This window comes from Loxodonta africana, chromosome 19, assembly GCF_030014295.1.
Source record: "Loxodonta africana isolate mLoxAfr1 chromosome 19, mLoxAfr1.hap2, whole genome shotgun sequence".
Classification (NCBI taxonomy): domain Eukaryota; kingdom Metazoa; phylum Chordata; class Mammalia; order Proboscidea; family Elephantidae; genus Loxodonta; species Loxodonta africana.
Window position 1 is genome coordinate 43,490,627 of NC_087360.1, and position 12,957 is coordinate 43,503,583.

The 12,957-nt window shown below is 41.3% G+C and overlaps 1 protein-coding gene across 8 annotated transcripts in view; it reads right to left on the reverse strand.

Moving 5' to 3' along the window:
- Positions 1 to 13: 13 nt before the first annotated feature.
- HMBOX1 (homeobox containing 1) overlaps positions 14 to 12,957 on the reverse strand; it is a 298,479-nt gene continuing 285,535 nt past the window's right edge. For 2 of the 8 annotated variants that reach the window (XM_064271910.1, XM_064271911.1), the window contains exons 9-10: positions 12,529 to 12,623; positions 20 to 10,469 (exon numbers count right to left, since the gene is read on the reverse strand). In XM_064271910.1, the coding sequence (XP_064127980.1) occupies positions 10,332 to 10,469; positions 12,529 to 12,623 (233 nt within the window). In that variant the 3' untranslated portion in view covers positions 20 to 10,331. Of the gene's footprint in view, positions 10,470 to 10,498; positions 12,294 to 12,469; positions 12,624 to 12,957 lie in introns of those variants that run through there. The other 6 variants (XR_010318531.1, XM_064271916.1, XM_064271913.1 and 3 more) reach the window with 6 other exon arrangements.

The window sequence follows — 12,957 nt, forward strand, 5'->3', positions numbered from 1 at the left end:
AAGCCACAACAAAGACTGAAATTCAGGCCTGACTTGGAAGTGATACGAAATTGGAAAAGTCACACAGGGAGGACTAAACCTTGAAACAAGTCTTATGACTTGTCTCACCATGAATGGAACTTTGTGATTATGTCCTCTTCCTATGGAAGAGTTAAACAATGCCTCCATTCCAAAGTTCAGTGGCATCAAACCACCACCAGAGAAGAAAATCTGGATCAATACCAAACTGGAAGCCATGCATGCCTTCTTCCCTTCAAATGAAATTTTCTTTAGGGGGGGAGGAGGTATTGGATAATAAAAACACCCATTAACCAGGGAATGAAAAATGTCTATTATTGGGATCATCAATCCTAACTCATAAGCCTAGTGGGTTTTCTTGCAGAGATGATCTCAAAGCTGTGGCTTTCACCCTCCTGGGCTTTCATTCAGGTTGTCCATGACATGACAGAGTGGGTTAAGAGCAAGATAATCAAAGAACCAACCACTGGACAAGCACTCATTTTTAAAAGGAAAAGAGGTAGAAAAGGGAAGGGAGGAACATGGAATTCCAGGCTGGCTGAATCCTCAGTTCAGTTGGGAGCCCACGTCCTTTGTTCAGGGTCCCTGACCAACAACCACCGAGCCTCCACATGAGCCATGGCAGGGACAGGGATCCTCCAATCCTCAAGACACCTTGCTGCTTTGCTGGATTCGGACTATAAGAAAGTGGGGTGGTCTTACGCTGAGCCAAGTACCTGGATCTGTCTCCATGAAACTGCTATTTACTGGCCACTGAAGGCTCATGCAGAACCACTGAGTGCCCAAGGCAGGGCTGGCACTCATTCAGCATCAGAATACGAGCTTCGGGTTTCCACAAGTACTGGCCCAGCACCACAGCCTTCTCTGGTTCTCCACCTCCAAGTCATGGCTGTGATGGCAGGGATGGCACAGCAAGCTGGAATGGTTTAGCAAAACATAAATACCAGCAGGGTGCCTGAAAGTTACAGGCACTAAGAAAACACTAGAAGCGCTGACTAGAGAGAAAGCAGGAAACATGAGCAATTTTAACGTTCTTTGCCTTCACTAACTGGAACAACACCTCAAGAGTGCAAATGAGTTCTAGCTCCTCTCAGTACTCACACTGTTAAGACAGCCATCTACGCTTCTTCCCCAAAGGCAAGACTTTCACATCTGCATCCCTGACACCACAGAGTGGAAACAAAATGTTTCCCATCACGGTTGCAGAGCGTCACCGAGTTAAGTGCATTTCTGTCGCCAGCACTAACTAACCAGGGAGGAAGGCTAACCATGACAAAAAAGGCCTAGGCTATGGTATCTAGACCATAATGACAATGCCAGTCCAGTATTAGAGGGAATGGAGTGCCAGACAGCGACAGCAATGCTGCAGTGTGACTGTGGGGATTCTTCAAAGCTGCCATGGAAGAAAACGAAACGGCTCAGATCCAGTGAGTTCATTCAGAGCAGGGACAGGCTGGCTTTTCCTACACGTGCCATTTTATGATTAATATTCTACTAAAATGAAAAAAGTGACTGGAAATTTTACTCATGAAGGACTTTGTAGGGTGGTATTGCTCAGTGTAGGGTCCGTGAATCTTTGAGTAATGAAGAGATGGTGTGTGTAAACACACTCAGTAACGCACCCGGCACAGAGTACATGCTGAGTGAATGGCGCCTGCTATTACCATGACCTTCGAATGCTCGGGAGGTCTCTCTCTTTTTGTATTACGGTTTAGAATGACAGCATCTTTACTCCAGTTTCTTCTAAGAACAATTTTCTTTTGATGTTTCTTTAAAATAGAAAAAAAAAAAATTTCATGGGTAAACACCCCCTATGTTTTCACCCATTTTTGTGAGTTGGGTTTCTTTTCTTATTAGGGAAAGGGGAGCGGGGTGCTAGTTTGTTTTTTGAGTCACCAAAGTGTTCTCTGGAGACACCTGGGAAGGGAAATCTTCCCAACTCCAGTTCTTTCTGAAGAGCACCATCCCTTCGGCAGCACATCTAATACTCTGATCCCTAAAATAAGAGACCATGTTACAAGGTTTTAACTGCAATGATAATTCTATTTCCTTTCAATGTAAGCAAATCATCAGAATGTTCTGCTGGCTGTTTTACTGCATGTCTCTCAAATCAGTATTCTAGTCGTCTAGTCAGAGCTTAGAAACCCCGGTGGCATAGTGGTTTAGTGCTACAGCTGCTAACCAAAGGGTCAGCCCGCCAGGTGCTCCTTGGAAATTCTATGGGGCAGTTATACTCTGTCCTGTAGGGTCACTATGAGTCGGAATCGACTTGATGGCACTGGGTTTGGTTTGGTTTTGGTTAGTCAGATCTCAGAATTTTTAATCTTAAGACTTGCTCTAAATTATAATGAAGATATTTAGCTATCTTTCAGCTGAGCAAATAAGCAAAGGGATGCTCTAATCTTCGGTGTCATAAATTCATAATCATTTCAGTTGTCATGAAGACAGGTAGGGTCCCACTGCAAGCAGGCTCCATGACGTACGTATCTCTGGAATGCAGGTGTGCAGGGTGCATGGGCACAAAGTTGCTTTTATATCTTACACAAAGAGAAATGCTAAGCAAAAACCTTTTACACATTTTTTTTTTCCTGATCTAGCCCAACTAGTACACATTCGATTGTTACTGTAGGTATTTTGGGAAGAAAAAAAGTAAAACAATACTGTGGCATAAGGACCTTTCCTCAACTCTAAAGGTGTGTGTGTTTGTTGGTGGAGAGAAGAGGACAATTATAAATAAGCTGCCCACCTCAGCATTTTATAAAACTGATTTTGTAATTAGACAGTTAAGCTAGGTTAGGATTCCTTCAGATACATGGAGGAGGGAAAAGATGTGTATGAGGGGAAGCAGCAAAATATGAAAAAAAAAAAGAAAGAAAGAAAAAGGCAAGAGCTGTATTTTCTTTAGTGGCTACTAACCAATCTTGGAGTGTCCAGCCCTGAGAAAGGAAGGGCTCCGGAACCTGGGCTTGCCTAGCACAACTGTGAGCCTCCTGGAGACAAACTGCTCATGAGGGACCTTTGGCACTATGTTGGGTGCTGGTGTTCTTGCAGGCTCACTCTTGATCATACAACAGAATAAAAACTTCTGCAAGTGATGGAAAAAGAAAAAATAAAAAACCTACATATGCTAGAGCAGGGCTAGCTGCGACTCTGCAGCTCTCATCCAGTGTCTGATACCTCAGCGTGAGAAGAGTGGATGCCACGGTCGTGGCTGTGTAGGGAGTTAAGACCACATGACAACCCACAGGACAGGGTGGTTGGAAGAAGAGAAGTGGGGAAAACTCAGGATAACAAAAGAAACCCCTAACAGAATAACGCTGGTGACAACATTGAACAGTGATGTAAGAAAAGCTGGGGAAAATTCACTGGTGTTCTTTTGCTCCAGGAACTTTAGGATATTGCAAGTACCAGTACTCCCTTTATGCCACATAGCTGTTTAAAGCTGGTAGGTATAAATTCATTCTTATGTGTTCGTGTCGTGTTGTTTGTTCTAGATCATATGATTCAATAAGGAAAACCTTACTTAACCCCTATGTAAACTGCTGTTTGATAAATACTTTCCTGCAGTGATGGCAGTGGACATATCACATAACCAAGGAAAACTCTGAAAATTCTAGGGAGCTCATTAAGCAGTAAATGTCCTTAAGTCAGGCCAACATGATACGGTAGCTGGTTAGCAAGTGGGACAGTGACCTAGAGGGCCTGTCTGTGGTTGGCTAGTTTGGAATTCTGACTGTGGTTTCTACTGAAAGGTAGAACAGGCTGCAAGTGGATGTGAGACAGAGGTTTCAAATACTTTAGAAGTCACATGGGGAGCAATAAGCAAAGGCTTCCATTTTGAAGCTGAAATAAATCCAAATCCTATTCTTCCACTTGAGAGAACGTGAGCACCATGTCATTATTTTAGTTTACTGGGTTGCTGTTTCAAATGTTCCCGGGAGCATTAGTGCTAAAAGGGACAAGGGGATGGGACATCTGCCATTTTCAATCATATAAAGGACAGAAATCCTTTTAGTTATGACCACGCCAATCCACATCTTGCTAAAACAGCTAATTACATGTCAGGAGGACACTCAGTCATTCAGAGCAATTGTCATTATATTTTTATATAGTCATTCTATGCCACCCCCCTCAAATTACCATGGTTACAATTTGAAAAGATTCAGCCAAACGTTCATTTGATCACAGCACACCAATGTGAATTTGAGCGTTATTATGGCTGTACAGAGCCATTTTTATTTAAAAGAGAGAGAAAATGAAAATGGAGCTGAAGGAGCTGGTATCCCAAGCAAGAGCTAGGCTGTATGTGCACACACGCCCCTCACTGGGGTAACCCCAGAGCGATGACAGCACACAACCCACTGCTTTCCATATGCCACCTGCACCTGGGTGCCTGGACACTCACTGGAGGGCACAGAGAGTCCAAATACCACTCGGGGAACACTGGGGCAAAGAGATCTGAAAAATTACCAAGTTAAATGGATGGCAGGGGAGGGAAAAGGCAAAGCTGCTCCCTGCAGATGCAGCCTTCTGTTTGTTGTTAGGGAGCTAGCTAATGAGATCATGGGTGTGAGACGTGCGTGGTAAACTGTCAAGTGGTATAACAATGCCAGTTAGATTTCACCTGAATAAAATCAACTCTATTTAGTTCTGCTTACTGCCTGGCCCCAGCACAGTATAAAGAGTCAGAAAGAAGTTAAGAGATGTGGATGTTTGTAACCCTGAGGCACTTACTATGTCTGTGAAACCCCTGGGTGACTATGATAAGAAGGTTGTGTAAGATACCTGGGTGCATACAAATTTTCTCTCAATCTTTTCTCTCCTGCATTTCTTCGCCCCTTGATAAAAACAAAATGAACAAAAACCCCAGGGTTAGAAGAAACTGGATTTCTCAGATCATGAGGTTTCTTGTTGCTGCTATTTCTCATCTCCACCAAGAAAGAACAATAAAGCTAGCACAGAAACTTCTAGCTCTTGAATGTACATACACAGGCACAGAGCTGCACTTCAGAGAGAAATGAGTCAACGATCGGCCCTCTAAGATGGCAAGAGTGGCAGCATATCATTGAGGCTAATAAATAAAGAGAATTAAGAACAGAGTTTCCCAACATAACCTGTTTGTGAGAGAGAAGTTTCTTTAATCAGAAAACTGACTTGTTGGCTTGATGCATTCAAAAAGCCTTTCCTGCCAACCTTAGTATCGTAAATTCTTTTCAAAGTGGCAAGGGGATCTTTCTTTTTAAGTGACAGTCATCTTTTGAAACAAACAGTATATAATGAAGGAGTCCACATTACAGAAAAAAGGAAGGTCCTGTACTCCGCCCAGCATACTATCGCAGTCTCCTCAGAGGATAACTGCCTCAGCAAAGCACTGGCCATTCAGTTGCCTCCTCTGGAAAACCTTCCATTCTCATTACTGTGCAATACCTTTAAACTGGATAACTTAGGCATCACTAGGCAATGTAAATCAGACAATATGGAAGAAAGAAACAGTAAGAGGGCTTTCAGGGCATGCAGCTCCATTTGCCAAATTCACTATGGCTGACAACTGATCCCCAAATCCTGATTAAAGATCCTTGCTATTTAAAGAGCACCCAGAAAAGGAATGCTTTATATGTGTAATTCCCACCCTCACCCCAAAGCATCCCCCCCGCCCACAAGATGCCACCAGCAGAAGCTGGTCAATGTGCCCAACTTTTATTTGGGAAGTCTTGACAAGTAGATCCGGCTCAGTAAAGCTATAAATGGATTTGGCTGGTCTCAATGCAGCCCCAATGAATACAGTAGTAAAACACTGCCAATAACCACAACAACAAAAGGACAAAAACTATCATCACTGACTTAAGATGAAAATCACAGAGATTAACACAGAAAATCAACACACAATGTACAGGGTCAGGACTACTCAATGTAGAGTGTTACCAAGAACAAAATCATCAACAAGAAAAATTATTGCCTAAGAATCTGCTGAGACTCATTGGGGAAAAAATACTTTGCTCGTTCTCTGAATAACAAATGACAAAAAGCAATTTTAAAAGGCAGAGCCGTGAGTTAAATGGGAAGACTGCTTCTAACCAAACCCTTCTTAAGAGCAAAGAGACAGTAAGGACTTAAAGTTCACATTTTTAGGACAGGGGTGGGGTTCACTTATGAAAAAAGGGACTATTTCCACTGTTGTAAAGATAGAGAATGTAGCTGGTCAGTGGAATATGTAGCTGTCAAAAAGGATGGGCTGCAAAGCAGGAAGGAGCAGCTGTGTCAAGAAATGGACCATACCCACCCGCTCTGCCAGCTATCAAAGGTAACAGATTCCAGGTCAGATCAGAACCAGTTCTGGAGCACAGACAAAAATGGAAGAAGACTGAGAGAATGTGATTGGAGATTCCTGACTGAATGAAAGTCTGTTTTATAGTTGGTGTCTGATGGTTGGAATTCAAGAGGAAAGATCTGAAAACCAATGTTTCCTAAAGACAAAGGCCAAATAGGGAGAACTGAAACACCTGTATTAGTTCTTGAGTTTTTTTTTCCTTCAAGGTAAAAATACCTTTGGATGTCTGAACCCAAAATAGGTGTTACTGATCAGTGGATTATCTACCAGGAACTGGAGTACCACAATCGCATGCCTCAGTGTTAATGCACTTCTTCCTCACATCTTTAGGTGGCCATCCCTACTGAGCTGGGGCAAAAGGTACCCTAGAAGGGGTTCCATGCCTTTCTGCCCCAGGTTCCTTCTTCCTGTGAAGGGTCATAGGAATGTATGTGGGGGGCTGTCCCACCAAATGACAATGTTGGAAACTGTACAGAACTCATGGATAGGTGGGAGGTAACGACATTTACCAACCATTTAAAGGATTCAGATTGTGAAGAAGGAAACTGCCTTAAGGGACGCTCCACCATTATAAGCTTTGTTGAAATAAACCAAGATGTCTACTTGGTACTGAATGGCTCCATAAGGTCTCAGATACGAGTGTACTGTATTGTCCATACTGGGCCTTCATCTGATGTTAGGGCTATAAACAGACAGGCAGACATTGCATTTGGATGGTCCATCTTTAAAAGGTCCCTATGTAAAGTTGTGTTGTAAAAAAAGTAGGAAGTTCACCCATCTGACCTCTGTAATTCAATTAAAGTATCTTTAAATATAGCAAGAGAGAAAAAAATAGTAACAGATAAATTACATGAATAACAGTCAGTAAGATTCCTCCCACCCCACACATTTTAATAAAGTCTTCCTCAAACAGGAAGGAACAGCCCCTGAGAGAGTCCTTTCAGGCCTGAAGGACAGACGTGGTGAGAGAAGAGGAACAGAGCCACCAAAGGGCATAAAATTCTTAAGAGCTTGGATATTTTTCTTCCAGTAATAGAGCAGCTTAGGGTTTCTAATTTAATACCACCTCTAAAGTCTGAAAAAGCTTAAGAAAAAAAAAAAATCTCTCATCTAAAGATATTACAGATTAAACAGTGGCAACTTCATGTGCCATTATGAGAATGAAAGTGGCTGGGACAAGACAGCAGAACTGAACCTGAGGACAAATAGAAAACCGATGGAAGATTTAAATCGAGGTCCAAAAGTAGACTCTTGGTGAAAAACCAAAAGTTATAGGTAAGGCAGTAGGTCTTTATAGGAGGCTAGCAGTGTTCTCTAATCAGAGAATTGTTGGTGAAATCTATTTCCCTTCCTTCTATTTCTACTGAACTGAATAGGATACTATCCTACACTGGTAGGAATATTCTTTCAGTTTTACCACATTGCCAGATAGGGCCTGGTACTGCCTTCATGGATACTAATTCTCCTTTATTCCCAAAAGATTTTTCTTTCTTTCCATAAGTCTTAAAATAATGAAACCTTTTAGCTTTTCTGTGGCTATCATTGTATTTCTTTAGAAACTGCAGCTGTCTAACAGTTTGAGTCTGTTCCTTTAAAAAGGCCAGCAAGAACAAATGGTAGTAGCAATCCTATCATTAAGAAGCTATCAATTATAATAATCTCCTTACAATAAATCATGGATGTGGCTTGTCAAAGAGTATACTTTTTTCTTTCATTTTCTTTCTGACTCAACTGAGAATAAGCAGACAAAATTCCACCAAAATGAGAAGATATGTTATATTTTTTCTAATAAAAGGAAAGAAAGATAATACATGTCCTAATTGAAATAAAAAGTCAAACAAACCAAGAAAGAATAGAAGCGAGGGGATCATTCCTGAGATTAACAAATACTACTCTTGAAATGGTTGGTTCAAGTAATACAGTGAAACAGGAAAGACTGCTCCGCTTTACTTCAATTCTGGGAAGTTGGAAAAAGCACATGCGTTTTCCCCCTGAAATCCACAGACGAGAGTAGGATCAGGCTTGCACAAAGGTCTCTGAAGCACTTTCAAGTCCTCTCAAAGACTTTTCCTCACTTATGTAAGCAAAATAAACAGAGAGGGAGATGGTCTAGTCAGTGTGTGCCTTACGTAGAGTTAGACCAGCTGAAAACTGGTGGGTATGTAATGTCTCAGTAATAAGAAAGGGAAAACAAGGAAGGTAAGTCTCTCTCTCAATGGTTTTAAGTTGAATACATCTGGTGGGGGAGGAGGGGTGAAGTGGTGAGGAAATGGCACCTTCCTTCTACTTTAGAAATTGTTTTCAGATAACAGACATAACGACAGAAGCTCTGCTTATTACCAAGCCCCATATTCCCCTTTAACCAAGGCTTCATTATTCGTAGAAAGGAGAGATGGAATGAGGCAGAACACACGCAGCACTTGAGCCTCCCGCAGATGCACCCTATGCTGCTACGCTGAATGCTGTCTCCTCTTACCTGCAGTGACAGTGTGTCATTTAATCGGGATGTCAAGAGATCACTTCATACAAGACCAGCAGATGTAATTTTCTTTGATGCATGAGTAGTTCATCATTTTGCTACTAGATGACAAGGTGATCACAGGGTGACTTTATAACACAAATTCACTGTTTGGTATTTTGAGTTCTCAAAATGAAAAAAGGATTTATCAAATATAAATATCTTTAAAAAGTAACAAAAGTACTACATATGTGATCAAGGACAAAAATTCCATTAGTTACTGCCACTTAAAGTAGATTAAACTTTACAAATATTACCACATCCATTATCAATATGGCTTCCAATTATTAAACAAATTGCCTGTAGCAATATAGCTTTTCATACCTCTACAAGGACAGAGTAAAGAGAACACTAAAGCAGTCACATCTCGTTGTGTTCTCACACCGCCACAATGTGTGGTAAATGTCCCCTGCTTTTTTCTGCTCCTTTCTAGGTATTTGCACTTGTGATAGTCAGCATAATCCCATTATAAAGTCCTCCTCAACCTCTCACATTGAGGGGCCTCAGTTAATAGACACAAAGACAGTAAGTTCATTCACTCATGTTTGACCTCAGTTTCATCCTTGTAGTAGGGAAAAGGGGACACAGAGAGGAGGCAAAGTAACTTCTATGATGACCTCAGGACTTTTCCAGGCAGGCATTGGTAATTGTGCCACATAAAGTACAGTGGTTCTGAGAACTGGACTTTAGCATCCATTAGACATTCAGGTCATATTTTTTCCAATGCTCTCAAGCTGGGTTTTGTTTCTTTGTCTTTTTTTTAAATCATGGTCCCAAAGGCAGAAGGCAGTATTTTATCTACTAAGTCACACAGCTTGTGAAAGGAAAGGATGTCTGTGTTAGGCATGTTAACATCAACCAAAATCCACTGACATTCTTAGCACAGCACCCAAAGAAATATAATCTAGCCACAGTGTGACTATAATGAGGCACGGCTTATTGCAGCTGGAAATCAATTATTCTCATGCTGAGGTGGGGACTATAGTGTTCCTTTTACTCTGTGGATACTCCCCAAGTGGTGTCTGTCCATCCTGTGCCAAACGACCTCAGCTTGCATCCTATCAGTCTTGGGGAAGGAAAAGGGTGTACAGACTAGTGTTACATGAATCTAAAGGTATCCAAGATTTTATACATTGTCTAATATTTGAGAACTGAGGGCTATCTAAATACCTGGAAGCACTTTCTTGGAATGCTAAGACGGAGCAGCAAGATTTTCTAGCCTCAGGGGCTGGGAGAGAGAAGTTTGGTTGGTTGGTTGGTTATTATTTACTGGGAATTAATACTGAGAGAGTATATGCAAAGGCTGAGGGCACCATGCCATCTTCACAGAACAAGACCCTAACGGCTAACTGACATACAAGAAACTGTAAAGTTATACTGTTAAGAACACATGTTAAGGACCAAGGAAAGTCTGCTAAGGTGCTACATCTAAAACTAAGTTAACGTCTTATGTTTAATCCTTCCTGATCAGTCGTCATCCAGGGCCTCTGTCTTGATTTCGCTGGCCCCTTGACAGGCCAATGCCAAGATAGTGTGGTTGACTGCCGCCATTTCCACAGCTAATGAGATGGGGTCTTGGTGGTCACTATGGCTAGTGCTGTCATCCTAGATGTGCAGAAATAAGAAACAAGATGTTATTAGTGGAGTGCTAAAATTCTCCAGCTCACAGAAAGACATGCTGGGGCAGGGGAGGTAGAACATTCATGAAGGAAACAGAATATGGGAGGGTCTCATGATAAAGGTGAACTGTATTTAGGTAGACACTGGATGGATACAGGTCCAGAGACTCAGAGTTGATGACATTTTTATGATCCAACTAATAAAAAGTACTAATATGTTTTTTTTTTTTACTGGGGATTTTATTCTTTCTTTCAGAAAGATTGCTGGTGATGATGATCAAACCTGGAGTGACTGATATAAAACCAACAATTTGGATCTTTTGGTTTGAAACAAAGAACTAATCTTGAAGGCCATACACATAAGCTATTAGCTTCTAGACTGGCATTCTTTCAATCAAATTATTAGAATTCAGGGTATCTCTCTATTTAACTGAGAAAACTAAACAAAGTTTAAAACTACAGAACAATATCTTGCAGACCAAATGCCCACTACTTTACAGTTAAAAATGCATTTTTGCCAAAAAGAAAGAAATAATTTTAAGTTACGACAGTTCAAAAGTATTAACTGCCTGAAATGGATATGAAGTGTGGAATTCTCCTGCTGTAAGGCAGCTGTGTAATGAAAGTGGCAGGTATTTTATTTAGCAGGAGTGTGAAGCACTCCTTCCACAGACAAGCTCCATGTGCTAAAAAATAAAGCCGTGAAAGGAAACTGGCATTTTGGGATATATGTCAGGGACTGAAGATGGTGTTACAAATAAGGGGTAAGTTTCTCACCTGTCACATCTTCAGGGGAATTCTGTATCAAAGAACTCTGAAAGGGTAAGTCTCTTAGGGAAAAAAGCATGGGATGTACTACTTAGGGCATCTGTAAAACAAGATGGGAACGAGCCATCTATGGAAGTAGACTGAAAAATAACAAGAATGTTTCTAATTAAAAAGACTTATAGGACATTCTCTTGAGTGAAAGGTCTGAGATATGTTTTGGAGTCCTAAAAGGAAAAAAAGGAACTCTTGGGAAGTGTGGATATCATTGTTTCATTGTCATTTTCACAGATTAGCCTTTAGAGTTTAAAAAGGATCAGTGTAGAAATGCAGCAGCCTTGCAGTGTCTGCTCAAGCTGGCAAACAGAGGCTATACAACAGTTGGTAGAAAGAAAGAATAGGGGAAACTACAGTTTGGAACACAGTGGACTATATTTATGAGCTGGCTGAGGGGCAAGGAAAAGGTGTAAACACCCTGGGAAAGCGTGAACGTTTTCCTGCTGGGTGGGGTCTAGGGGAAAAGGCTGCATATTCTCTTCATATTCCAAATGGAAATGAACTCTAAACCCTATAAAAAATTTTAATGAAATATGACAATAGATATGTGGGGGGAATAACTCCTACATTCTTAGTTACTGAATTATTCCATCCAGTGGCTATAATTAAGTAAGTGTTTTCCAGGCAATGAGGAGTACACCATGGTGAAACGGGAAGACATGCAGGTATTGCACTGATGAAAGGATGTGTGTCAACGTGCCAGGGAGACTCTGGAAGAACCACTCATCTTGGTACGAGGGTTCCTACTGCAATGGGGCCATAGTGGGTGGGACTTGCCATTGCATCCTGTATTGGTACATGTTTAGGCATGGATTACAGCTACCCAGTTGCCCCTAGTATTTCTCAAACATTGAGTGTGTATGTGGTGAATGGTGTAACTTGCTTGTTTGGATCAGATCCTCCTCTCTTCTTCTACCTTCTCTGCTTCTCTGCCTCCCTCTGAACTTCTTCCCTCCTCCTCCTCCCCATTGCGTACTTGCCAAGTATCCTGTTGTATGACAATAAATCCATGTGGGTGAATAACGATTTCTCACAATTCAACAGGACAACTGAATCTTACCACATTCCTTCAAATTACATGAAATCTAACTAGACATCTAAGCAGAATGGGAGGACGTTAGATTGTTTCCCCTCCCCCACCCCGTACAAAACACACCCACAGACCTGAGTTGTCACACTGTCCCATCCACTCTGTAACCAAGAACCTCTGTTCAACTGTTCACCTGCTCTGAGTAGTCATTTCCATCGACGTCATCACTGTTAGAATGGCCTCCTGGACTCTGTACATCTATCCCATGACTCTCCAGGATTGCTGCTTCTTCGAAAAAAGCAAATAGATCCCTAAATTACCTGTTACATTATTATAATGGGTGAAATACTAAATTAACTTTTGTGTTGAAGAAATGAAAGTGTAACTAAACAAGAACTTAGATTCCTCAACTTATTTTTTTTAAACTTCAGATGGATGAAATTCAATGGCACACGGGTCAGGGGAGATATATATTTGACATTCTTGAGCCCCTGATGCTATACATGTAAGGTTTGAGAAGCTGTTAGGTGCTTAATAACTACTTGTTAACTAATTAATTCAAATTTATGCACCAACCACTAAGGCCAAAAATGAAGAAAAATAAGATTTTTATCAGCTGCTG